The following is a 25,775-nucleotide window of genomic DNA, read 5'->3' on the forward strand; positions in this document are numbered from 1 at the left end:
AACAACAACAAAAATCTTGCTCTCTGTTCCCAGAACGTTCATCACTTTCTGCTGTTTTTGTCTTTTACTGGGACACCTGAAGGAGACACTGAGCCACTCCTGACATAAAACTCTTTTTTCCCCCACATCCTGACAGATTGGTCTGCCAGCTGGCCACCCTCCCTTCTCACTTGCTCAGAATGGGTGCTTCTTCCTAAGCTCAAATGCAGTTGACTCTCCAATTAAAAGTCTACATACAGGCCGGACATGGTGGCACTTGAAAACTTAAGGCAGAGGCAGGCTGATCTGTAAGTTCAAGGCTGCCCTGTCCTGTATAGCCAGTTCCAGGCCAAACAGGGTTACGTAGTGAGACTCTGTGAAAGAAAAAAGTCTATGCTCAGCTTGTATTCACAAATGTCTCTTGAGACTTAGTCATGTGACACTCTCCACAACATAGGTGAAGGGTCAGGGACAGAGAATTGAAAGGCAGTTCTGAGTCTGTGGAGCAGTAGGGCCTCTACTTTCCTGAATCACTTCATTGAAAGCTCCCAACTTTTGACATATATGCTTGTGTTAATATCTCCATTTTATAATCGAGGAAGCCAAGCTTCTTTTTAAAAATTTTTTATTTATTATTTTTATTTTATGTGTATGAGTGTTGGGGTTCTCTGTTATGCAAGTAGAAGTCTCTTCACGTCCGGATAGCTCACGAGCTCAGAAACCATGTGCTGCAGATTCCTTCATAGCAGAGTACCTTCCTGGCATCCTCCCTGACTCTTCTTTTAAAGTGCTCGCCACAAATACATGCCCTCCGGCACAGGAGCTACCAGGTTTTAATCAGGCGTTGTCTGATAGCCTGATAGAAGCCCACCGCCCTATGTAAATGAGGCATCCTAAAAGTACCTATCAGCTAAGACTTCTTCTACTGTCTCTACACTATAAATAGTCCTAGTTTTACCCCAATAAAGTTGGAGCTGGATCACCTCACTCAGACTCAGAGCTGGATCACCTCACTCAGACTCGGAGCTGGATCACCTCGCTCAGACTCGGAGCTGGATCACCTCACTCAGACTCGGAGCTGGATCACTTCACTTGGAGCTGGAGCTGAATCACTGAGATCTGAGCTCCAGCTCTCAAGTCCATATCCCCACCTTCATGTCACCTGTCGAGCCAGGTCAGAGAGGAGTTGACTGGAGTTAGCCATGAGATTCTCATCAAAGCCTGGGGCCCCTCAGGCAGAAATGAGGCAAATGTGGCCTACAATGGGAACCTATGGTTCCTACACTGGAATGTGTGCATACCTTCCTGTCTTAACAGTGTGCTGTTGGCTTGTGGATCAGATGGTGGTGGGATGTTTCGTGGTCTTCAGGATTCTGCCAGGTAGCGTGTGAGTTCTATTCCTGTGATAGAGCCTTGCAGGGGAGATAACCAGATAAAGTGGTGACTTCATACTGTAGTCAAGCCACTGTCATTCCCACAGAGGAATGAGTGACTGTTCATATCCCCCATTTATCCCTGGCCCCGGGAGCCTTCCCACCCGGACCCCCCATCCCCAGTACAGCATCCTACAGTTCATGACCTCAGGGTTTTCTCTTTGTCTTAATGCAGACACTGCTAGACTCAAGGTTTACCCAAGTACGTTCTAATATCCCATTGATTTCCTGTCTAGGCCATTGAGAGGAGACAAGGGAATGGTGGAGCCAGGTGCCTGCTGTGGTCAATGAGAGGAAACCAGAAGCCCAGCCTAGCAGAGCAAATGGTCCATTAGAGAAAGTGGTCAGGGGTGAGTGATGGAGAGCCAGATGACTGTGGGCAGAAAACAGCATGCAGGAAGGAACAGGACAATCCAGGAAAGAGTCAAGGTCAGAATCCAACAGAGACAGGCTGAGTAGAAACACTGTCATTCAGATAGAGGTGGCTGAAGAATCTAATGGTCCAGAGGTCTCTATGATGGTCTGAACAGGCAGATGCACTATATAACTCTTTCTTTTTCTTTCTTTCTTTCTTCCTCCCTTCTTTCCTTCCTTCCTTCCTTCCTTCTTTCTTTCCTTCCTTCCTTCCTTCCTTCCTTCCTTCCTTTCCTTCTTCCCTCCTTCCTTCCTTCTCTATCTCTCTTTCCTCTCTCCCTCCCTCCCTCCCTCCCTTTCTTTTCCTCTCTCTTTCTTTCTTTTGATTTATTTTTATATGTATGTTTTGCCTGCATGTATGGAAGTGAATCCATGTGTGCAATGCCAGCAGAGGCCAGAAGAGGGCATTGGATCCCCTGGAACTGGAGTTCAGGATGGGTGTTAGCTGCCATGTAGGTGCTGGGAACCAAACCTGGGTCCTCTGCAAGTGCTCTTAACCACAGAGCCATCTCTCCAGCCCCCTGTAACTCTTCTTAAGACCTTGCCCCAGCTAGTTTTAGGAGACCAAGAGAGGGAAAGAGGGAGTGAAAGCAAAGAGCAAGAGAGAGATACTGAGAGAAAGGGTAAGGGGAGGAGATATCATGAGAGTGGAGGGATGCTTCATAGAGTCCAAGGATGCTTGCTGGTTTTGGAGACATGCAGGGTAGTGAGGTGCCCTCTCTTCTCTGACTGATTCAGCTGGACTAGTTAGCCTGGAATTCAGCTGTGACTGCTTCCCCAGCACTTGGGTTACAGGCACAAGCTGCCACACCCAGCTTTGGTGCTGGGGGTCCAACACAGGTTCTCATGCATACATAGCAAAAGCACTTTACCAGCTAAGCCACCTAATCCCTCTGCTCTTCTTCTTAAGACAGGGTCTCACACTGTAGCCCAGGCAAGCCTAGGTTTGCATCCTCCTGCCTCAGCCACCTGAGTGCTGAGATTACAGGTGTGCATCACTATGCCTGGTTCTGTTTTGTTTTCCAGACAACAGCTCCTTAACCTGTGAGAGAAGGTCCTTTTCCTGGATTCCAGTTCTGCTTTCCAGAAAGAGAGGATTCTGACTGGCCCACTGGTGATCAGGTGCCCACCGGTGAATGAAACCACCTTGCTTAGGTTGGGTGCCAGGTTATACTTAGGGTAGCTGACAAGAACTAACTCAGAGGGTTAGAACCATCCTTCAATTTCACCATCACCCAGGCCAGGCTGTGTTGCTGTGAAGAGGGAGTAAATAATGAAACAAAAGGGTGCCATGAAGTCCCAAGATGCTCCTGCAATTCTTCCAGCCAACAACTGCAGGGAGCATCCCAATTCAAGCTGCTTTTGTGGTAGTAATATTAGTTTTCATGCATCAGGGTACGCTGGGCATATTAAGAGTATGAGAACTGAAATGCCTCTGCTCCATCTGGTATCTGGTATCTGGTTCTAAAACCTTTTGTTAAAGAAGATGCTACAGGGGAAGGGCAAGTGTTCTAAGGCTGGTCACAGGGAGTAAGGGTCTCAGAATAGCTCATAATTTAATCATCAAAAAGTTAAAGCACAGGATGGATGCTAGGCATGGTGGCACATGCCTTTGATCCCAGTGCTTGGGAGGCAGAGACAGTTGAATTTCTGTGAGTTTGAGAACAGTCTGGTTTATATAGTGAGTTACAGTCCAGCCTGGGCTACCTAGTGAGACCCTGACTTAAAAAAAAAAAGGGTGGGCAATGGAGATTATTTTGTCAGTAAAGTGTTCCCACACAAGCATGAGGGCCTAAATTTGACTCTCACAAGCTCACATTAAAAAAGTCTGTCCACAATGGCACAGTTATAATCCTGGAGAAGGCAGAGACAAGAGGATCTCTGGGGTTTGCAGGCCAGTTAGCCAAGCTGAATCTTTGAGCCTGGGGTCAGTGAGAGACGCTGTCTCCAAAAAAAAAAAAAAAAAAAAAAAAAAAAAAATCCGATTTGGCAAGTGACTAAGGGAGATGCTGCTGGAGGTTGACTTCTGTCTCTGCACACGTTTGAGCATGTACACACATACACACACACAAATTAAAATACAATTCTTAGCACATACTGTTCTCACAGAGGACTTGTTTAGGTCTCACCCTGTGGCATTATCATGGGATTCGAACCCCAGTCTTCTGCAAGAGCAGTCAGTGCTCTTAGCCACTGAGCCATCTCTCCAGGCCCCCACCACTAGGCTTAAAACATCTCATACACACAAGGTCAAGCAATTCTTAATCTTCATTGTTTTCAATGAAAATATGCACTGCCTTTAAGCACTTTGATATGTTAATTTTCAAGCATACCCAGCTTCATTCACTATCTTTGTTTGGAGCAGCAAACTGGAGTTCCAAGGACTCAAGGTCAAGTGCCTAGGTCACAGGATCACAAGGTTCAGTGATTTTGTAGTGCTTTGGTTACAAGATTAAAAGCCAAGATTCTGCCCATTTTATAAAAGTCATTCCTACACCAGCATCCTTATCAGGCAAGTCACAATTACTTGTAACTTCAGATCCAGGGCATCAGAGTCCTCTTCTGACTTCTGTGGGCAATTGCACCCATGTGTACATACACATACACGTACACAGACACACACACACACACACACATACACATACATATAATTAATTACAAAAGAAATCTTAAAACACAATTCTTATGCACCACTCACGAATGTTTGAATAGGAAGGTGGTTTGACTTTAAGGTTATTTAACAGAGTTTGCGTTCTAGAAGTCAACTGTACTTTTAGTTGCCACTGACCATCGTCCCTCCTTAGCTCTGCCACAGAGGTGCTGGTACCCACAGAGTACAGACCTGGAGGCAGTCACTCTCAAAGAATTAAGGCAAAGCTTCACTGCTGGGTGTGGTGGTACACATCTTAAACCCCAGCACTTGGGGGTTACAGGGAGACCATGTCTCAAAAAAAGCAAAGCCACTGATTCTCAGGCTGCAGATTTCCAATTCTCCTGAATTTCCAACAGAACCAAACAATAATAACAAAAAGTGAACTCAAAGGGAGGTACTAACAACTTTTATTTAAAATTTGTTTTAGAAATTTTTGTAGTTGAGACAACATCAATTTTTAGCTGAGGAAGCCTGGCATTCCATTTTGCTTCAACATGAACTCGAAAAGATTCCAAAGGCATTCCCCTGCATCTCTACCTTGTAGTGTGAGCTGGAGTGAATTATTTAACTTATCTGTGCTATTTTTGGAGGGCAGTAATTCATGTCTGTCTCTTGAGAGCTACTGGGACACTTACGAGTGAAAACCATGTTATCTGAAATGTCTCATGACAAGAGTCTCTCTGCCCTGGTGGCCTTGGGTTGTGGCATGTTAGTTACTAATGTGTTTTCCATGCTCATTTCACCCAATGTCCCAGGTAAAGGTGGGGAGAGAAGTGAGGGTCAATCGTGGCATTTTTTTTCAGCCACATTAAAATGTAAAACTATGCATATGTGGACACTAGGGAAAGGTGGTGATGCCTGCTTCCCATGTCCTAAGGATTAAATAAGATTCTATGTGAGAGTCCAGTTTCATAGGACTGAGTGTTAGAGATGCAGATGTTACCACTTAGCTCACTTGCTGTGCAGTCCAGACTTTAAAAGTACAAATGAAGGTATTGGAAAAATAGATTGCCATCTAATGCTGGGTCAAATTCCTTTATAAATTTCTTTCTTTGTATTTTATGTGTATGAGTGTTTGCCCAGCACATAAGTGTACCATATGGGTAAAATGCCTGTGGAGGCCAGGAGAGGACATCAGGTCCCCTGGAGCTGGAGTTACAGACAGTGCTTAGCCACAATGTGGGAACTGGGAACCCAACCCAGGTCCTCTGCAAGAGAAACCAGTGCTCTTAATTGAAAAGTCATCTCTCCAGGCTCTGGCAAAATTTCTTTCTTTTTGGTCTTTTAAAGACAGGTCTCCCTGTAGCTCCAGCTGACCTGGAACTCAATATGGAGACCAGGCTGACCTTGAACTCACAGAGATTCACCTGCCTCTGCCTCCTGAGTGCTGATCGAATTTCTTTATGAAAGTAATTATTGTTGTTGTTTGAGACAGTGTCTCACACTGTAACCAAGGCTGGAACTCTTTAGTAGCCCAGGCTGGCCTTAGATTCATAGCAATCCTTTTCACTCAACCTCCTGAATGCTGGAATTACAGATGTTCACCACCACACTTGGCTTGAAAGTAATTATTTTAAGTATTTTATTTATTATTTTTATTTTATGTGTATGTGTGTATTGCCTGCATGTAGGTAAGTGCACCCATGTTGTGCAATGCCCGAGGAGGACAGAAGAGGCTGTCAGATCCCCTGGAACTGGAGTTATGGACAGTTGTTAGCTGCCATGTGGGTGCTGGGATTCGAACCCCGGTCTTCTGCAAGAACAGCCAGTGTTCTTAACCGCTGAGCCATCTCTCCAGCCCATAAGTAATTTTTAAAGTGGAATAAATCACTCTAATTTAAAATTTTTAATCAATTATGTTCGTGTGAGTGTAGTTGTCTATGGAGGCCAGAGGAGGGTATTGGATTCCCTGGTGCTGTGAGCCACTCAACATGAGTGCTGGGAACCAAACGCAGGTCTTCTACAAGAGCAGCAAATGCTCTTAATTGCTGAGTCTTCAGTCCCTAAGCCCTCTGCTCACTCTTAGCAACAATGAATGCACTGGAATTCTAGAATCAGAAGAAATTTAAAGTTCAATGAATTCTATCCTTAATTTTGTTATCTGAAAAACAGCTTTTTAGTGTGTGTGTGCATGCGTGTGTGTGTGTGTGTGTGTGTGTGTGTGTGTATTACACATGTGTGCATGTGTGGGCATGAATGTGTGGAGCCCAGAGGACAACTTTGTGGAGTTGGTTCTCTGTCCACCTTTACATGGGTTCTAGAGATCAAAGTCAGTTTATCAGGCTTGCTCAACAAGCACTTTCCCCACTGAGCCACCATGCTGGCCCCAAACTGATGTTTTCTGTATTCACATGGTTCAGTTCACAGTATAACTGGAGCAGACAGGATTTTTGATAGATGACAGTGGTTATGATAATGATTATGGTTATGTAGGAGATGAATCAGAGCTGTGGCTCACATACAGATGTGGCAGGAAGTCAGTCCTCAATGAGGGAAGAGCCTGGGTCACAGTCCTGCATACAGCTGAGTCCACTTGGGCCACAGAACTGAATGGTGACTGGGGGCATAGGAGAAATGCCTGGGTGTTTGGTGGTTTTAATGTATTGAATGTGCGTTGTACTCAGCCCAAACAAAGCAGACTTTGCTTGCTTGCTTGCTTGCTTGCTTACTTGTGGAAAAAGGGTCTCATTCTGTAGTGCAGGCTGAACTGGAACTGAGTGTCCTCAGCATTTTCTGAATGCTGAGATTTTAGGCATACACTATTATGCCAGGCTAGGAATGGCTTCATGGTAAGCCTTGCTTGTGCAGAGAAAGACATGAACTCTTCCAGAAGGCTACCTTAGCTAAACCCAAGTAGCCTGTCTTAGTCTAAAAATGACAAAGTAAAGAGGGGTCACATGTATGATGTCAGGGGTCAAGAGTCCCATCTCCTTACCATGAAATCAGAGCTTACTGAAGGCTATGACTTCTAGTGTGGTCATTGGGGGACCCAGGACTGAGCTGGACTGAATGATGCCCTGCTGGATTCAGGAGTAAGGTTTCTTAAGATCATTCAATTACCCATGCTGTGTCTCTCCTTGACACTGGGTTCAATGGTGAATTTCTCCAGGACTTTTCAAAGCTTTGCAGGTAGGACAACCTGACAGGGATTTCATCCACAGAGAGCAGATTAGGACAGAGCTGTCCTCATCTTCTACCTGGACACCATATTACTTGGTGAGGGCCAATAGAGACAGGCCTCCCAGCCCTGTGTGATGTCCTTCTGGACAGGCAGGGGCTGACTCTTCAACTTGGAGCCAGAGGGCAGGCAGCAAGCTACCCAGTTTAGCTGAACTGAAGATGTGTAGAAAGGAGGCCACAGTATCTGCATTTGTGATGATGACATTTGGTTCTTATATACAAGTGCTATTATAATATTAATTTCCCAGACAAGGAGAGTAGAAACAAGCTGCTGGTGTTGGGCGCTGTTCCCCGCGGAGTCCTTGCAGAGGTCTGGGCTTCATTGGAGTGCTTTACCAATCCCTTCCTGGTGACCAAACCGCTGCTAGAGTTTTCTGTCCCTAAGGTACTGAGTCTGGCCCGGTAGCTGCCTCTGAATTCAGCTGTGTCCCTTCCCCTTTGCTGCCCACGCACTGGCGGGCGCTCCCACTCCAGGCCTCGGGTACGCATCACGGCTGCTTTTATATATAAAGGCAGGGTCTCACTATATAGCCTAGGCTGGCTTTGAACTCATAGCAATCCTTCTGCCTCTTCTCCCAAGTGCTAGAATTACAAGCATGAGCCAACACCGCAGCTGTCACATCGTTTTTTTTAAATCGACGATTTCCGAATTAGTGTTTGTTCCCAGCCAGCGCGAACTTCGCAGGAGAAAAGAGCAGCTTGGTACACCCTATTCCAGCGCGCCCTGCCCTTCCTCACCCAACCCAACACACGCTCAGCTCCAATCTCCGAGTGCTTGTCCCGGGCCTAGGGCATCCTTCCCCTCCCCAGCGGTTCTTACCCTTCCCAGCGGGTCCTTCTTAGGTGCTCCCTTCCTTTCCCCATCTCTCCCTTCTCCCTGTCTCGCTATTAGCTCCACGCCCGGCACGCTCTTCCCGTCCCCACGCGCTTGCTCTACCCCGCGCGGCAAAGGGAAGGGAGAGGAGAGGTGCGGCAGCCAGTACGGCAGACAGCCGGGCGGGAGGCGTGGGGGGAGCCGGGGCCGCCTGCAGCGCGGGCCGCGACCTTGCCGGGAGCTCCCATTCATAAAGCGAACATCTGCTCGCCGCTTCCCGCGGTCGCTTCCCGCCTCGCCCCAGGCGTGAGCAGCCGGGGGAGGTTGTGCTTGGCTCCGGCCGGGGGCCAGAACGCTCGCGTGTCGCGGGCTGAGTGTTCTGCCCCTGAACCCACCGCTCGCGATCACCCTCGGTAGAACCGAGGCGATAAAATGGTTTGTGGCCCAATTCATAAATCAAACCTCGCCCTTTGGCGAGAGGCTGTCCGACATTTTGTGGTTTGCATGCTTTTGCTGGGAAATAGATTTAGGATGCGACTGTCTCGCCCTGCTGCGGGGCCATTTCCAAGCGACCGGCCTTTTGGGGACCGCTGTTTACCCTTTCATGGTGGGCCGGAGTGGGGAGGGCCGGACTGGGCCGGGACGCGATGGCAGGCGGGGCGTGGAGCCGTGCTTATTCACCATGCGGTCTGCATCCGAATCACTAGCTGATCTCAACAATGATCCTCCCAGCGAAGCCCTCCAACTGGCCCCTGACTGCCAGAAGCAAGAGGCGAGCGGTTATTCGCTGAGCTGACGCCTTGTTCCCCGCCTCCCGCCCCCCTTCCCCGCCCCGTTACTCTCGCTCTGGAAATTACAACTCCTGGGCGCTCGGCGCGGCGGGCGCGAGAGGCTGCGAGGCCGGAGGGGATCCCCGAGCCAGCGGGCGCTCGCCCCCCGTCCGCTGCTGCCGCGTGGCGCGGCCAAGGTCAGGGGCGCCGCGGGAGCATCTGCCAGGGAGTCGAGCTGGGCACGCGGGTCAATACTGGCCTGCGGGGACGCATTCCTGGGCGCAGCTGCTGGGGAGGGCGGAGAGGCGGCCTCCGGGCTGATGGATGCAGACGTGGCTCCCGAAGCGCTGCGACCTGGCGGGCGGTGAGCACGCGGGAGTCTGAGACCCACAACTCCATCAGCTCGCGGGCGCTGTCCGCCTTTGATGGTGCTGAACCAGTCCTGGCCCAGTGGCCTGTGCACCTGCCAAGCGCTGGATAGGGGCGGGGCACTGGCGGAAGGAAACCTCTCCGGTGCTGCGGGGCGCAGCCAAGGCTCGGTAGCCCAGCTGGCTATGAGTCCGGCGTGGAGGCACCGCTGCTGCTGCTGATTCATCACCTGGGGGACCTCAGAGGCCACCTCCGGAGGCGGATGGTGGTGCAGGAGTCTCGCCCCGCAGAAGGTGAGGCCCCTCCCTTCTCCGGCCGCCAAACCTCTTAGGGCGGTGGCCTCAGGACAGAGGGGGCGTGCCCCTCGCGGGTGAAGAAGGGATGCCCGCTTGATGCCCCCGCCTCCCGTCTCAGCGGCGCTGACCTCGCTGGTCCCTCTGCGCCTGTCTTCGGAGCTTTGGCCATTCTTCCAGGGTCCAGAGAGCCTCGGGCCGCGGGCGCGGCGATGGAGGAGGAACTGAAGTGCCCAGTGTGCGGCTCTCTGTTCCGGGAGCCCATTATCCTGCCCTGCACTCACAATGTCTGCCTGCCGTGCGCCCGCACCATCGCCGTGCAGACCCCAGACGGAGAGCAGCACCTGCCCCCGCCGCTCTTGCTTTCTCGGGGTGCCGCTGCCGCCGCGCCCCCTCCGGATCAGGACTCTGCGGCCAGCGGGACCTGCGGAGGCGCGGGCGCGAGCGCAACGGGAGGCCCGAGCGGCGGGGCGGCAGGTGGCGGAGAGCACGCGGACAAGCTGAGCTTGTACAGCGAGACGGACAGCGGTTATGGCTCCTACACGCCCAGCCTCAAGTCCCCCAACGGGGTCCGTGTGCTGCCTATGGTGCCGGCGCCCCCTGGCTCCTCCGCCGCCGCGGCCCGGGGCGCCGCCTGCTCCTCGCTCTGCTCCTCCAGCTCCATCACCTGCCCGCAGTGCCACCGCAGCGCCTCCCTGGATCACCGCGGGCTGCGCGGCTTCCAGCGCAACCGGCTGCTGGAAGGCATCGTGCAGCGGTACCAGCAGGGCCGCGGGGCTGCGCTGGGGGCGTCGGTAGCCCCAGCCGTGGCCATCTGCCAGTTGTGCGACCGCACCCCGCCGGAGCCGGCAGCCACTCTGTGCGAGCAATGCGACGTGCTCTACTGCGCCACCTGCCAGCTCAAGTGCCACCCGTCCCGAGGCCCCTTTGCTAAGCATCGCCTGGTTCAGCCACCGCCGCCGCCGCCGGCGGCCCCGGAGGCTGCCCCTGCTACAGCCGCCACAGCCACTGTCCCCAGCGCAGGCGGCTGCAGGAGCCCAGGGGGCGCCGGTGCTGGCGCGGTGCGGAAGTTCCCCACATGCCCGGAGCACGACATGGAGAACTACAGCATGTACTGCGTGAGCTGCCAGAGCCCTGTGTGCTACCTGTGCCTGGAGGAAGGAAGGCACACCAAGCATGAGGTGAAACCGCTAGGGGCCACGTGGAAGCAGCACAAGGTGAGCGCTGGCCGCGCGGGGGCGCCAGCCGGGTGCCGCGCGGGATGGGATCTGAGCCTCTTGGAAAGTTGACAGCGGGTGGGCGGGCCCGAGAATAAAAAAGAATCGTTTCATCTATCTATCCATTCATCCATCCATCCATCCATGTGTACATGTAACCATCCATCTATGCATGCATCCATGTATATATGCGTCTGTCACGTATGTATGCATGTATTGATGCATGGATGTATGCATACAATTTATCATGTGTTCATCCCTCCATCCATGTATTCATGCATCTGTCCATTCGTCAGTGTGTCCATGCACCACCTATCCATGTGTTAAGGGACACATCCATCTATGCATCCATCCACACATCCATGCATCCGTGCATCCATGGATCCATGGATCAATCCATTCCAGCAGTCTTGATCTGACTAACACTCAATGAATCAAATACCCTGCTCTGGGTGTTAGATGGATGGGATACGGAAATTACTTGCCAAGTCTCCTTCCTGAGGCTTTCTTATTTTTTCACAAGGGACTCCCAAAGCACAGAAGCAGGGTTTCCACTCTCAAAGTCTAATAAGGCATACCGGTGACCCTTCCTCATTAAGGAGGGCTGGACTCCTTCTATTATTTTAATTTTTTATGTGTATGAGTCTTTTGCCTACATATATGTAATTGCACCATGTGTGCATCTGGTGCCTGAGGAGGCCAGAAGAAGGTGTTGGATCCCCTAGAACTGGAGATACAGACAGTTGTGAGTTGCCATATGGGTACTGGGAACTGAACTCAGGTCCTCTGCAAGACCAGCAAACACTTCTAACTGCTGAACCATCTCTCCAGCCCAGGGTGGTGGTGTGGGTGGTGTGGGTGGGAGTCAGGGGGACAGGTTTTAAAATGCAAGTGTTACCAGCTGGCTGTAGGAATCCATCTGAAGTCTTCCTTGAATCTGCTGTCTAGGCAGGGAGGCAGCTCCCCAGCCCTCACTGAAGGAGTGTGCTGCTTCCTGTTCAGCAGGTTCCTCAGCTTCCAGAGAAGAAACATCCCCTCCTTCAACTGGCCTCCAGTTCCTTTTGTCCCCAGAACGCCTCTCAGAGTGGAGAGAAGAGGGGATGCCTCTCAGGCTATGCAGGAGATTTGGGAGGTGTGTCATTCTGGGAAGGGAGTATGGTTTTCCCCAGAGTCCTCTGGGGCAGAGTGGCAGACCAAGCTCTTAGTAAGACATCAAGCACATCTGCCCACAGCCTTCCTCCCTGGGGACTTGTCTGGGGGAGTGCCACTCTTAGCCACCTATCCCTGGCAGCATGTTCTCCTATCCGACTGGGAGAGAGGAGAAACTGTGCCAATCTGGTTGTGCCCTTCATCAGTAGGCACAACAAAGTTGGGCAGTTTCTTACCTGACTTCTATCCTGCATCCTTGGATGACAGGGCTCAGTGCCTCTCTAGGCTGATAGGTCAGAGTCACTTGTTCAAGGACCCCTAAAGAGGCTGGCTGCATTTCAGATACCCATCCTCCAAAACTCACTCTGGAAAATGTAAGAAACACTCAGATTGTCCAACAAGAAATATTGCATGTATTTCAGTTGAGGAGGAGAACCATTGGGAAATAAGACTACTTGCCAAGACACCTTATGCTACTGCAAGCAGGCAAAGAGGCCATGTCAGATCATTTTGAGATAGAGCTGTGGTTTATCTATGCAGAACATATAGTTATTTATGTATTTTCTTTTCTAAAAATATTTTATTTATTTTATTTTATGTGTATGAGTGTATTACCTCCATGTATGTAAGTGCACCCATGTCTTGCAATGCCTGTGGAGGTCAGAAGAGGGCGTCGGCTCCCCTGGAACTGTGGTTACCAATAGTTAGCCACTGTGTGTGTAGTAGGAATTGAATCCAGATCCTCTGTAAGAGCATCCAGTGCTCTTAACTGCTGAGCCATCTCCCCTCCATCTCTGATGGTCTCTTCTGAAGCACATCAATTCGTTTATTCAGTCATCCTTGGCACTTCCTTGATACAGGAGCTGCATGGTGTGTATTCCTTCTACTCTTCAGTGCAGCATCCATATTCTCCAACAGTGATGTGGCTAGCAAGTGAGGCTGTTCCCCACCTCTTCCCATTTTTTTTTCAGCTCCAACAGAGAGGAAAAGAAGACAACTGGAAAAGACAGATCTTTCCTTTCCAGTCAGAAGAGGGCATCCCCTGGAACTGGAGTTACAGACAGTTGTTAACTACAATGTGGGTGCTGGGAACTGAACCAGGGTTCTCCGCAAGAACCACTGAGCCATCTCTCTAGTCCCTTGTCTTAATTTCTACATTATAATAATATTTAGTCATTCAATCAGCCCACAGAAACATTTCTTGGAAATAGGCAGGTTACATGATAACCCATATAAGGAAATGTGCACAAGGGATCATGTGACTTCTTCACATTTTCTGAGTCATGAAACCAGAGCTTAGGTCTCCCAACTCATAGACCTTTGTTGTGTCTGCTTGATGAGGTATTAACTGATTTTAAAACTTGTCCACCTTAGGGCTGGAGAAATGGGTTAACAGTTAAGAGCACTTGTTGCTCTTGCAGAGGACCCAAGTTTGGTTCCCAGCATTCATGTAGGGTGGATCACAACCTCCAGTAACTCTATCTCCAGGAGATCCAGTGCCTAGGAGTGAGCTGTAGCCTACAGAATGAGACCTTGTCTCAAAAAAAAAAAAAAAGCCAGGCTCCAGATAAATGCCTCATTTTGAGATAGAGCTGTGGTTTATCTATGCAGAACATATAGTTATTTATGTATTTTCTTTTCTAAAAATATTTTATTTATTTTATTTTATGTGTATGAGTGTATTACCTCCATGTATGTAAGTGCACCCATGTCTTGCAATGCCTGTGGAGGTCAGAAGAAGGCATCGGATTTCCCTGGAACTGGAGTTACAGACAGCTGTCAGCTGCCATGTGGATGCTGGGAATCGAACCCGGGTCCTCTGTAAGAGCAGTCTGCTCTTAACCACTGAGCCATCTCTCCAGCCCCTTTATGTATTTTCATCTGCTACAATAAACATGCTATTATAATTTAACATTTGGATTTTTTTTTTTTTGGTCTTTTTAAGGCAAGGTCTCCCTATAGCTGTAGCTGCTGGCCTGGAACTCACCTATGTAGACCAGGCTGGCCTTAATCTCACACCCAGCTTGGCCATCACACCCAACTTGGGGAGATTTTATTTAAAGATAAGGTCTCCTTCCAGCTCAGACTGCCCTGGAACTCACAACTATCCTCTTGCCTCAGCCTTCCAAGTGCTGCAGTATGACAGGTGTAAACCACAATACCTATAATTTAGCATTTTAAGGTGAAACATTAGAAAAAGGTAAGCAGAGAACCTTTTAGAAATCCACAGTGGACAGGGAAATGTGTTTAACAGAGATGGGGTCAAATCCTTCATCCTCTAGAGGGGTTCTCAGCTGGGTCAATGTGTATTTTTCACCCCAACTCCTCCTAGCACATGTCAAGGTACGGAGACTGAGTCCGTTGTTGTATGTCTGATCTTCCCCCACATCTGGTGAGGAGCGGCTGCTCCACATCCTGCAGTGCAAAGGAGAAGTCAACAGTCATCCACCCCTGCTGTGAACAGCCCCTCCAAACCCGAGGAGAAGACCTGTTCTAGGGTTCCACAGCCCTGGGTCCACAGCCCAGCCTTGCAGGTTACTACCTGTGTGAGTTTAAGCTTTTTAGCTTCAAGTCCACTGGAAGTAACATCTAACTCAGATCCTTGTGGGAAGGATTAAGTATAACTCTCTTTGTGTATCTTCCAGCATAGTACTTGACCCATTAAGCATTATTTCCTATTCTGTGGTCCTTATACTTAAACCCAGTGTACTTGCGGAAGGCTGCCACTGGCAGCCCCATGTTCTTTTGGTCTCATTGATTTGGTTCCCTAGAGAAAGCCTAGTGAATTTGGCTATTTTTTCTAAATTTATTTTGGTTTTAATTCAAATGTTTTATAATATCTTTTTTATATTTATTTATTTGTGTATGTGTGTGTGTGTGTGTGTATGTGTGTGTAAGTCAGAGGACAACTTGTGGGAACTGATGCTCTCTTTCCACCTTATAGGTTCCAGGAATTAAACATGTCATCAGGCTTGGCAGCAAGTGTCTTTACCCATCAAGCCATTGCCCATCTCATCAATCCTCATATGATTTAATTTTTTTATCTTATTGTATTGTATTTGTGTATATGTGGTGTGTGTATGTGTGTGCGCACATGTGTATGGGTGCACAAGTGTGTGTACCTGTGCATACACTTGTAGGGGGCAGAAGGTGATGACAGATATCTTCTTCCATCTCTCTCCACCTTACATTCTAAGATGGGTCTCTCACTGAACCTAGGGGTCACTGATTGGCCAGAATGGCTGGTGGTTTATCTATGCAGACTTATCTATGGTTTATCTATGGAGACTTCCTGTCTTGGTCCCAGTGCTGGGATTACAGGCATGTACCACTACAGTTCAGCCTTCTACATAGGTTCTGGGGCTCTGATCTGAACTCAGGTCCTTGTGTTTGAACAGCAAGTACTTTACCCAGCCCTATGGATACTGTTTATATCTTTAATGACCAGGAACGCCTGCCCAGCATTACTGTCAGCAATGGGGTTTTCTGCTGTATATTGACAGCAGTCAGAGCAGCCACTTTTCTTGTTCCATCTTTTAAGTGAATAGACATTACTTTACAAATGAAGAAATCCTTTGTAAAAAGGCTGTGATTAGTTATCAAGACAAAAACATAGGCTTCAGGCTGGAGAACTGGCTCAGTGATTAAGAGTGAGTACTGCTCTTGCAAAAGACCCAAGTTTGGTTCCCAGCACCCATAGTGGGTAGCTCACAACCACCTGTTACTCCACCTTCACGGAACCTGATGCCCTCTTCTGTCCTTTGAGGACACCTGTACTCACATGCACACAGGCACACAATTAAAAATAAAAGTGTAGGCTTGAACTCTCTCATTCAGATTTTATGAAGTTATGTTTTCATATACTAGAGGGTCAAGGCTAATTTAGAATTCTGTCTCTCATTCAGAATGGTGAAGATTGCAAACTAGAGAGCAAGAATAAGAATTTGCATCTGTAATAGAGATGAAGTGCCTTGCTTGCATAGGGAGGTGAGTTTGGTGATGAGCTATGGTTTCAAGGGCCAAGGTCATACAAGGGAAATCAGTGATAATTCTTGGCTTGGTGTCAATAGCAGCTTAATAATGTCTCTTTTCTCATCTAACAATGTGCAGCAATGTGGCTCTGAGGGAAACATGCAAGTCTCTGCCCCACACAGTGGGCAGTGTCACCTGTGGGAATATGATTATGTAAATCTTGAGTTTAAATATCATGCCTTATGCTCTAGCCTTAGGGGACTAGGACATTCTCCTAACTGCAAAGGGGACACAGCAAGATAGTTCTAGAAAACTGTAGAAGAAAGAGGAGGCTGCCTTGTCCTTCTCCAGCTTCAAGGGAAATTATAGAGTGCTATCAGGACTCTCTCATAGGAGTCAGAGGGGGGCTGGGGAGATGGCTCAGTGGGTAAAGTGCTGGCCTTGCAAGCATGAGGAATTGAGTTTGATCCCCAGTACCCACATAAAAACCCAGGCATGGTGGTTTTTGCCTGTAATCCCAGTGCTGAGGGAGAGGAGAGGTGGAGATGGAGGATCCCAGGGCTTCCTGGGTAGCCAACTTAGCCTACTTGGTGAACTCCAGGTCAGTGAGTGACCCTGTCTCAAAAAAACCAAGGTGGATGGTTCCAGAGGACTTGAGCATGTCCTCTTACCTCCACATGCATGTGCACATGAACCCCACACACGTGTACCTGCACACATACACACACACACACACAAAAACACACAAATAAAGCCAAAACAGGAGACTAGGGAGATGGCTCAGTTGGCAACATGCTTGCTATACAAGTGTAGAGGCCTGAGTTCAGATCCACAGCACCCAGAGTTTTTTTTTTTAAAGCCACCTGGTACGGCGGCACATGCTTGTAATTGAAGCACTAGTAGAAACAGGAAGATCTCTGGGACTGGCTGGCCAGCTGGCCTTGTCAAATTTGTTAAGTGAGACACCCTGTCTCAAAAAATAATTTAGAGAGTGATCAAGGAAGACACCCAACATTGACTTCTGGCCTCCACACACATGTGAGCACATCCATACATATGTGTGCACACTCACATAAATGAATCCACATATAGTTCCTTACACAAAACAAAATAAAATAGGCATCTTACTTGGGGCTGGTGGAGAAAAGAAAGACCAAGGCTGAGCATATCGTCTGACTTTGGGGGTGAGCACTGGGACCATGGGCAAGCTGTATCAGGGGCTACTTCTGAAAGATAAACCAGAACCCTCCACTTAATATTCCCACTGGGGAGATGTAAGTTCCTCAGTAAACCTTAAAGTCAGGATCTGTAGTGTTGCTTGTACTGTTGCTGCTGTTGTCGAAATATCACATAAGCTATGTCACAGCCTAGGTGGGCTGCCACAGCATGTCCCTAAGTTCTTGAGACTGGAGATGCCTTCCACACGGTCCTGCTAATCCCTATCTGGTGTGACTGACGTTTACTATCTGATTAGTGGCTCTCAAAGAAGGAAACGTGGAGGTGACATTGAAATAATTCATTGATTATCATCTTTCAAAACCAGTTTGGAAACTTGTAGGCCTTGTCTAAGCACATTTTAAATGATTCTCCTGGAAGTGAATTAACCTTTTCAAAGAACTTCTGATGTGAAGGTGTTTGGAGAGGAGGGTTGTTGCCTTTTGGTCTACTGGAGCTCTACCCTGCACCTCCACCCCACCCACCAACAGGTGAAAGGTCATTATGGGTCATCCTAGCATGACACAGAACCTCAGCTGTGTCTGAAATTCCTGCTTCCGGGAGGACTGTACCCTGCAGGCTGCAGGTGATCAATCCTGTATGAGAATATTAGATGTGACCAGCGAAGTGGCACACACCTGTGTTCCTAGTGCTCAGGAGCTCAAGGTCAGCCTGGGCTACATTGTGAGATCATGTCTCAAAGGAAAGAAAGAAAGAGGATGAAAGAAAGGAGAGGAAAATGGGAGGATGGAGGGAGGGAAGGGAGTTGATAGAGCGCCTGCCTATCATGCATAAAGTCCCTAGGATCCATCCCAAGAACTGTATAGGTGAGCACAGTGGCTCATGCCTGTGATTCCAGCATACAGATGAAAGCAGGAGGATCAGAAGTTCAAGGTCATCCTCAGCTATAAAGCAAATTTGAGGTCAACCTGTGAGACAAGAGACCTTTTCAAAAAAAAAAAAAAGAAGATGTGATTCCCCAGCTGCGGCTATAAGGTTGTAGAATGCTGGTGAGGTCCAGCCAGGAATTCTTGGGCGGAAGAGTGTTAGAGAACTTGTCACTGGTGCCCCAGTGAGCCTCCATTGGGAGCAAGGGACATGTGGCCTGGAAAACTCAGGGAAAACAGGATTCCATTCTCTCAGGCTTTGAGGCTCCGCCAAGGGCATGTGGCTCCTCAGCACCTGGTCTGATCTATTCTGTAAGAGAGTATTTTAGACTTTCAAGCCTCAGAGAAAAGACAATCACCACTAAAAGGACAATGTACAAATGACAAAGGCTATGTAGCCCAGGGTGGCTTCAAACTTGTGTCAGTCCTCCTGCCTCAGCCTCTCAAATTCTGGGATTACAGGTGTGAGTCACTAAACCCCATTGAACATTTTTCTACTTAAATATATTTCAGTTATTCCTTAGATTAAATTTATAAGCACAAAGTCAGATGCAATGACATGCATTTGTAATTACAGCACTCCTGTGGGCAAGGGGGGTGCAGAGAATCACCTGGAAGTTTGCAGACCAGCTAGCCTGGGGTACCTAACATGGCCAGAAACAAGAGCGAGTCATGAAGAAACAAAGCCTTTGGGGACCACCCAGAGCACTTTGGGATGGGTGTAAGTTTTATTAGAACACAGCTATACTTGGTCTGGTGTTGCCTATGGCTGCTTTTGGAAGGGGTGAGTAGGCCCAGTAGATGTCAGGTGGTCTGTAAAACTGAAAAGGGTTCTGCATTTGGGGCGTTGAGGTACTGGTTCCTTGGCTGTCACTATAGGTCATCTGAGAAGTGGGCATGACCTCACTAATGGATTCCTGGGCTTCTGGGAACCCTGGATTCAACACACAACACACAACAACAACAGAAACACAACAGCAGAAACATAACAGCACAACATCTCTCTATCATACCTTGATGGACGTTTGAATGACTATAAAAATGCAACAGAATGCTGTGTGTATCTGAGCAACAACAACAACAAAATATGTGGAGAAAAAAAGGGCTAGCTGACAACTAGTCTAAAAAGTAGGAACAGGGGCTGGAGAGATGGCTCAGCAGTTAAGAGCACAGACTGCTCTTGCAGAGGACCTGGGTTCGATTTCCAGCACCCACATGGAGGCTACGAACAGTCCTTAACTCCAGTTCCCAGGGACTCCGAAGCCCTCTTCTGACCTCCACGGCATTGCATGACATGGGTGCACTCACATACATGCAGGCAATACACTCATACACATAAAAAAATTTTTTTTTAAAAAGTAGGAACAGAGTCGACACTCCCCCCTCTCTTCAGTAGAAATGGGAGAGAGGTGGTGATAACATGTCCAGATGGTGCATAGTTTTAAAAAAATTTGTCAAGGGGCTAGAGAAATGTCTCAGTGTTTACGAGCATTTGCTGTTCGTGCAGAGGACCAGAGTTCAGTTCTCGGCACCCATCCAGGGCTTATAACTCCAGCTTCAAGATTTGATGCCTCTTGTTGCCTCTGAGAGAACACACACGCACGCACACACACACGCACACGCACACGCACATGCACCACTAATAAAAAATTTAGGCCAAGGCTGTGCTAGGAAATTTAGGCAAATACTTGTAGTTAACTTAATCCCCTAATCTTTGATTACAGTTTGTTAGGTGACGTCTGCAAAACTAAGAAACCAATGAAACATGAATAATCAGAAAGTACTGTTTCCCAAAGGGAGAACACAGCCTTTCTTTCACTTAGCACATAGTCACCCTCTGGGTGGCATCACCTATACACTGAGCTGTGTATTTCCACAGCTATACACCACTACTGGCATTTCTTGTAATAAGCAGAGCTGGCTGTGGTTCCTTACCATCATGTCCTTCTCTGAGTTCACGCCTCTCATGAGGGTTTGCACTCCAGTCTGCTCATGAGTGAGATGTCAACACCAGCGTCCTAAACACCAAGGCTGCAGAAGGAGTTGTTGCTTTCCCTCAGCGGGCAAAAATCTCAATCCTGGGCCCGGAGAGATGGCTTGGCCAGTTCAATGGAAGCAATTCCCCAATTGAGGCTCCCTTAACCCCGTGTGTCAAGTTGACTCTAAAGCTATCCAGCACAGGGCCTGAGATTAATCTCCAGAGTCCACATAAAACACCTAATTCAGTGGCTTGAATTTGTAATCCCAGTGATGGTGGGACAGGAGATGGAGACAAGAGGAATCCCTTGAGCTCAACAGCTAGCTAGCCTAATTTTGGCAAAATTCCAGGCCAATGAGAGACCCTGCCTCAAATAAAAATCTGGGTGCTTGAGGAACACCACCCAAGTTTGTCTTTTGACCTCTTCATACACACATGAACACAGTCTTATCATAGGATAACGTCTATCAATGTGCCTCCAGGTTCTTTTCCAGGCTGGATTAAGCCTTCTGATTACCCTCTCCGACTCCCCTGATGCCTTCTCAGTTATCCTAAGTGCTTCCTCACAGCAAGTTGCCTTACAGTGTTTGCAGGACAGTTCCTGCTTCTTACCCAGGAGGAAAGGGGCCTTCTCTTTGCCCTCAGCTATCAGAGTCTTTACTCTGCTCCTGGGGGCAGTTTCTTTTTCTAGATTATGCTCTCTTGCATTGTATAAATCCTTACAAACTGCCTTAAACTCACTTTGAAATTAACAGATGAATCAATAAGCAAATAAGCCATACGCTTGCATGAAACCAGAGAGGCAACCAGTCCTCCGATACCAGCATTGGGCGTCCCTTGCTTCTGAGCATCACCCCCAGAGACTGTCATGAAACCTGTGCGTGGCTGGAAATGTTTGCAGTAGGAAGCCCAGATCCTCAGGGTCCCTAGGACACCTTACTACTCTCAGTAGCCCACATAATCACCTCCAAAGCGGCAGCTGTACCTAGTACAGATGGCACATCACCATCTCTCATGATGCCTGCATGTCATCATCACTGTATCCCATGTGGTTCTGTTACTGTAGCCATCTATGGTGAGGGTCAGTCCTCACACAGCCCTGCTTGCCCTTCTATATCTGTAGCTTACTAAAGTGTATCTAGTGGTACAGCACCTGGCATTGATACATATTCATATGAATTAGAGGGATATTAGGAAATATGGCATCGGGACTGAAAAGGTGGCTCAGTGATTAAGAGCTCTTGCTGCTCTTGCAGAGGACCCAGATTTAGTTCTCAGCACCCACATGATGGCTAACAACCACCTTTTGGCACCTGAGACTTACAGAACTATCTGTAAGCAATGGGGAAGACACATGGACAAAGGGAGAAGCAGTCACATGGAAGGGGCATCCAGCTTGAGAGGTAAAGAAAGACTCATCTTGGAGGCTGGAGAGATGGCTCAGTGGTTAAGAGTACTGGCTGTTCTTTCAGGAGACCCGGGTTTGAACCCTAGCACTTACATGGTGGCTAAAAATCATCTGTAACTCCAGTTTCATAGGAGCCAAGGCCCCCTTCTGACCCTCATAGGTGCACTTACAAACATGCAGGCAATATGCTCATACACACAAAATGAAGAACATAAATAAAATTTTAAAAAAAGAAAGATTCATCTTTAGTTTCATTTAAATTCTAGTAGAGAACAGGCAGAGCTGGTAAACTCCTTTATAGGATTCTTGTACATTTTCATAACTTTTACTCATTGCCAGTGAAACTTGACAGAAGACCTCTTTTGAACATCTCAATTTGCTTTGCAAGTTACTGGGACAGAAGTGGGGAGACTGAAGAAGAAAAGAAGCAAGGGCACTGGGTAAGAAAAGAACCTCCCAGGAGGAATGGTAGAGAAGAACCTAAAGGTTCTCTTCTCTTCTTCTGACAGAGAAGCTGATTTGGATCTGTTGTTAGCTCTAGTGGGTTTTTCTCACACTATGCACAAGAACCAAGGACAATAGTAGCACACAGATACCTGAAGCCACGCGGAGCTAGCCCTGAGCATAAAGGAGTAGAAAGGAGAGGACAGAAGGGGAGCAGTCAGGATTTAGTGGTGTGAAGGGAAGTGGATAGATGAAGGAAGGAGACATCTGGGCCAGAAGACAGATGCTGTTTATTTATTTAGGTAAATTGACCATAGAGAGAAACTGAGATAAATTTTCATCAGTTATTGTTGTTACAGAAGCAATCATATCATGGTCACTAAGACCTCATCCTAGAGAGGCCATGTTGGTTTGGGTGATACCAAGATTCAAGCTGGTCTGGTTCTATAGAGACTGTGTTGGTTTCTGGATGAGAAGGGATGCCCTGGCTTTGCTTGGCATGTGTCCTGTCTACAAGGCCAAGACTTGGATCCTGGTCCAGAATTTGTGCCCTAGACCTCCCTCCACTGACTTGTTCTTTGCACTGATGGGGTATGACCTGAGTTACTTACTATCTGGTCTCGATCCCATCTCCTGTAAGCTTGGCTTGTGGTTAATTTTACTTTGCTTTTCTAGCAGTTGGATATTTTCAAGGTCTCCACAGGCACCTATTCTAATACTAGAAACAGCTTTAGAAATAGCATTCCATCTTGATTAGACTTATTCGTATCTGTCAGTGATGTCTTATAGCTGACAGAGAGTGACATGATCTCTTTATTTTCTGAGCCATCTTTATATCACATTAGTATGTAACAGTGTAATTCAAGGATCCTGTGAGTGAGGAGCACGTCTATTGTGTCTTTGAACTTCCGAGCAGGCAGAACCCAGGAGATCACAAGAGCATTTATTAAGAAAGAGAATAAGAGCCTTTAATCCCAGCACTTGGGAGGCAGAGGCAAGCAGATCTCTGTGAGATCAAGGCCAGTCTGAAGTCTACATAGGGAGTTCCAGGCCAGCGGGGGCTAAAGGGAAACCCCAAAAAAACCCAAAAAAACAAAAAAAAAAAAAAAAAGGGAATAGGGGGCTGGGGAGGTGGCTCAGCAGTTAAAAGCACTGACTGCTCTTGCAGAGGACCCAGGTTTGATTCCCAGCACCCACATGGTGGCTAGAAACCATCCTTAACTCCAGTTCCAGGGGAATCCGAAGCTCTCTTCTGACCTCCAGAGCACTGCATGACACAGGTGTGCTCACATACATGCAGGCAATACACTCATACACATAAAATGATAAAAATGATAAAGATGAAATACTTAAAAGAAAGGGAATAGGATGTAACCCTGGAATTTATTCTAATGTCAATACCATAGATTGTTATTTCAGTGCAGACACGATTAACTACCCGTTGACTCACAGAGCAACACGAAAAGGAAGGGTCATTCCAGGGGACTGTGTCGAAAAGGACAAGTGTAGTAATCAGGCATTTTTGCCCAGACTCACATTTAACAGGGTCATCAAAGTCACCGGTGGCTCCCTCTTCCTCTGTCCGTCCTTCTCTCCCTCTCTCCTGTCCCTCCTTCGTGCCCTAATTTTCTGTATCAGAAGCAATCAACTGATCTCTTAGGGTGACAGAAGCCAGCTGGGAAATGCCGACGTGACTTTTTCCCCAGTGTGGCATACTTCTCCCTGGTCATGAGAATACACTGGGTGCGAGTTTTTACACTGGGTATGGGTTTGTTGAACCAACTCACCTGAATCCTTGGTGCTGCACAGGAAGTACAAGACAGGAAAGGGAAACTCATGGAGACAACAATCCTAGAACTCTATTACTTACCATGGGGTGACCTCATATTGAATGAGATAATGCACCTTTTTGTTGTTGTTGTTCTTTTTGAGACAGGGTCTCCTTGTAGCCCCAGCCTGGAAATTGCTATGTAGACCAGGCACAGAGATCTGCCTGCCTCTGACTCCTGAGTGCTGGGTTTAAAAGCATGCATGGCAAGCACATTACCCTCTCTGAACCATCTCCCCAGCCCAGAGAGATGCCACATATTAAGTGAAGGAAAGCCACTGCTGCTGCCATTGCTGTATTGCATGGTTATTACTGTAAGCGTGCAGGCAGAGCACATGGAGACTGCTCCTCTGGGTGGTGCAGGAAAGCACAATCTAGCCTCTGTGCCCTCCTATAGTAGGACTTAGAGCTGATAGTGATGTTCATTCTTTTTTATATTTTATTATTTTTATTCTATGTGTATGAATGTATTACCTGTATGTATTTAAGTGCACCTGTGTTGTCCCAGAGGTCAGAAGAGGGCGTTGGGTGCCCTGGAACTGGAGTTACAAACGGTTGTTAGCTGCCATGTGGGTGCTGGGAATCGAACCAGGGTTCTGAGCCAACTCTCCAACCCTGTGGTATCTGTTCCAACTACACTCTTTTGGGAGTTAGAAGCAGAGTCTGGCCGAATTGCGCCCTCTTATGGTGGAGCATAGAAGCAACGTCTGCCCTAATTGTCTCCTGGCTGTCCATACCACAGATTTCATGCCTAGGGAGAGAGAACTGTTCCTGGCTTGTCTGGACCAGCATCCTGGTCTGTTATTGACTGAAGGGAACAGGATTGAAACCAAAAGATTATTTGGAGTTGTATGTCTTCAAGTAAGTATCTTAACCTCCTTCTGACTCAGTTTCCCAACTCAAGAAAGGCTGGTGTGAGGATGAGTCAGATGGAGTTGGCAAGGCACCATCCTACTTCAGGGCACTTGGCACCCATAGTTTCCACTCCTCCTGAAGGTATGGGACCTTGGACTGCCTCGTCTCCTCTCTAGGGAACTCAATATCTGGCTGTATGATAGGGATGAAGAGCCAGCCCGCTGGGATTCCACCTTGTGAATATTCATGAAGGAATATGTACTAGAAGAAAAGACTAATGAATTCATTGGCTAGAGCTGCCCTAACAACTTGTTACAAATCAAGTGGCTTAGAACAGGAGGTTTGCCTCCACAGTGCTGGGGCTGGAGGGCTGGAATCAAGGTGTTGGTAGGGCTGTGCTCCTGGGGCTTTGGGTGTTAACTGATCCAGGTCCAGTGATGCCATGGAGGCAGTAATTCCAGTCTTTACATGGTGTTGTCCCTGTGTGAACATGTCAGGCTTTAAAAAAATAAAGCCACCTTGACAAACACCTGAGAGAACAACTTAAAAAGAGAAGATAAAGATTGCCGGGTGTGGTGGTGCATGCCTTTAATTCCAGCACTTAGGTGGAAGAGACAGGCAGATCTCTGTGAGATCAAGGCCAGCCTGGTCTACATGGTGAGTTCCAGGCCTGCTGGAGCTATAAGTAGACCCTAGCTCAAAAAGACAATTATCTATCTATCTATCTATCTATCTATCTATCTTCTATCTATCTATCTATCTATCTATCTATCTATCTCTATCGATCATCCTATTGATCATCTATCTATCATCTATCTATCTATCATCTATCTATCTATCTATCTATCTATCTATCTATCTCTATCGATCATCTATCTATCATCTATCTATCTATCATCTATCTATCTCTATCGATC

At 47.8% G+C, this 25,775-nt stretch overlaps 1 protein-coding gene across 6 annotated transcripts in view; it reads left to right on the forward strand.

The window, feature by feature from the left end:
* Positions 1-9,950: 9,950 nt before the first annotated feature.
* Trim67 (tripartite motif containing 67) overlaps positions 9,951-25,775 on the forward strand; it is a 50,221-nt gene continuing 34,396 nt past the window's right edge. For 2 of the 6 annotated variants that reach the window (XM_008845800.1, XM_008845798.1), the window contains exons 1-3: positions 10,047-10,277; positions 10,362-10,860; positions 10,942-11,122. In XM_008845800.1, coding sequence (XP_008844022.1) covers positions 10,118-10,277; positions 10,362-10,860; positions 10,942-11,122 — 840 coding nt within the window. In that variant the 5' untranslated portion in view covers positions 10,047-10,117. Of the gene's footprint in view, positions 11,123-25,775 lie in introns of all 6 variants that reach the window. The other 4 variants (XM_008845799.1, XM_008845797.1, XM_008845801.1 and 1 more) reach the window with 4 other exon arrangements.

The sequence above is a fragment of the Nannospalax galili genome, unplaced genomic scaffold, assembly GCF_000622305.1.
Source record: "Nannospalax galili isolate Female #2095 unplaced genomic scaffold, S.galili_v1.0 scaffold702, whole genome shotgun sequence".
Lineage (NCBI taxonomy): Eukaryota > Metazoa > Chordata > Mammalia > Rodentia > Spalacidae > Nannospalax > Nannospalax galili.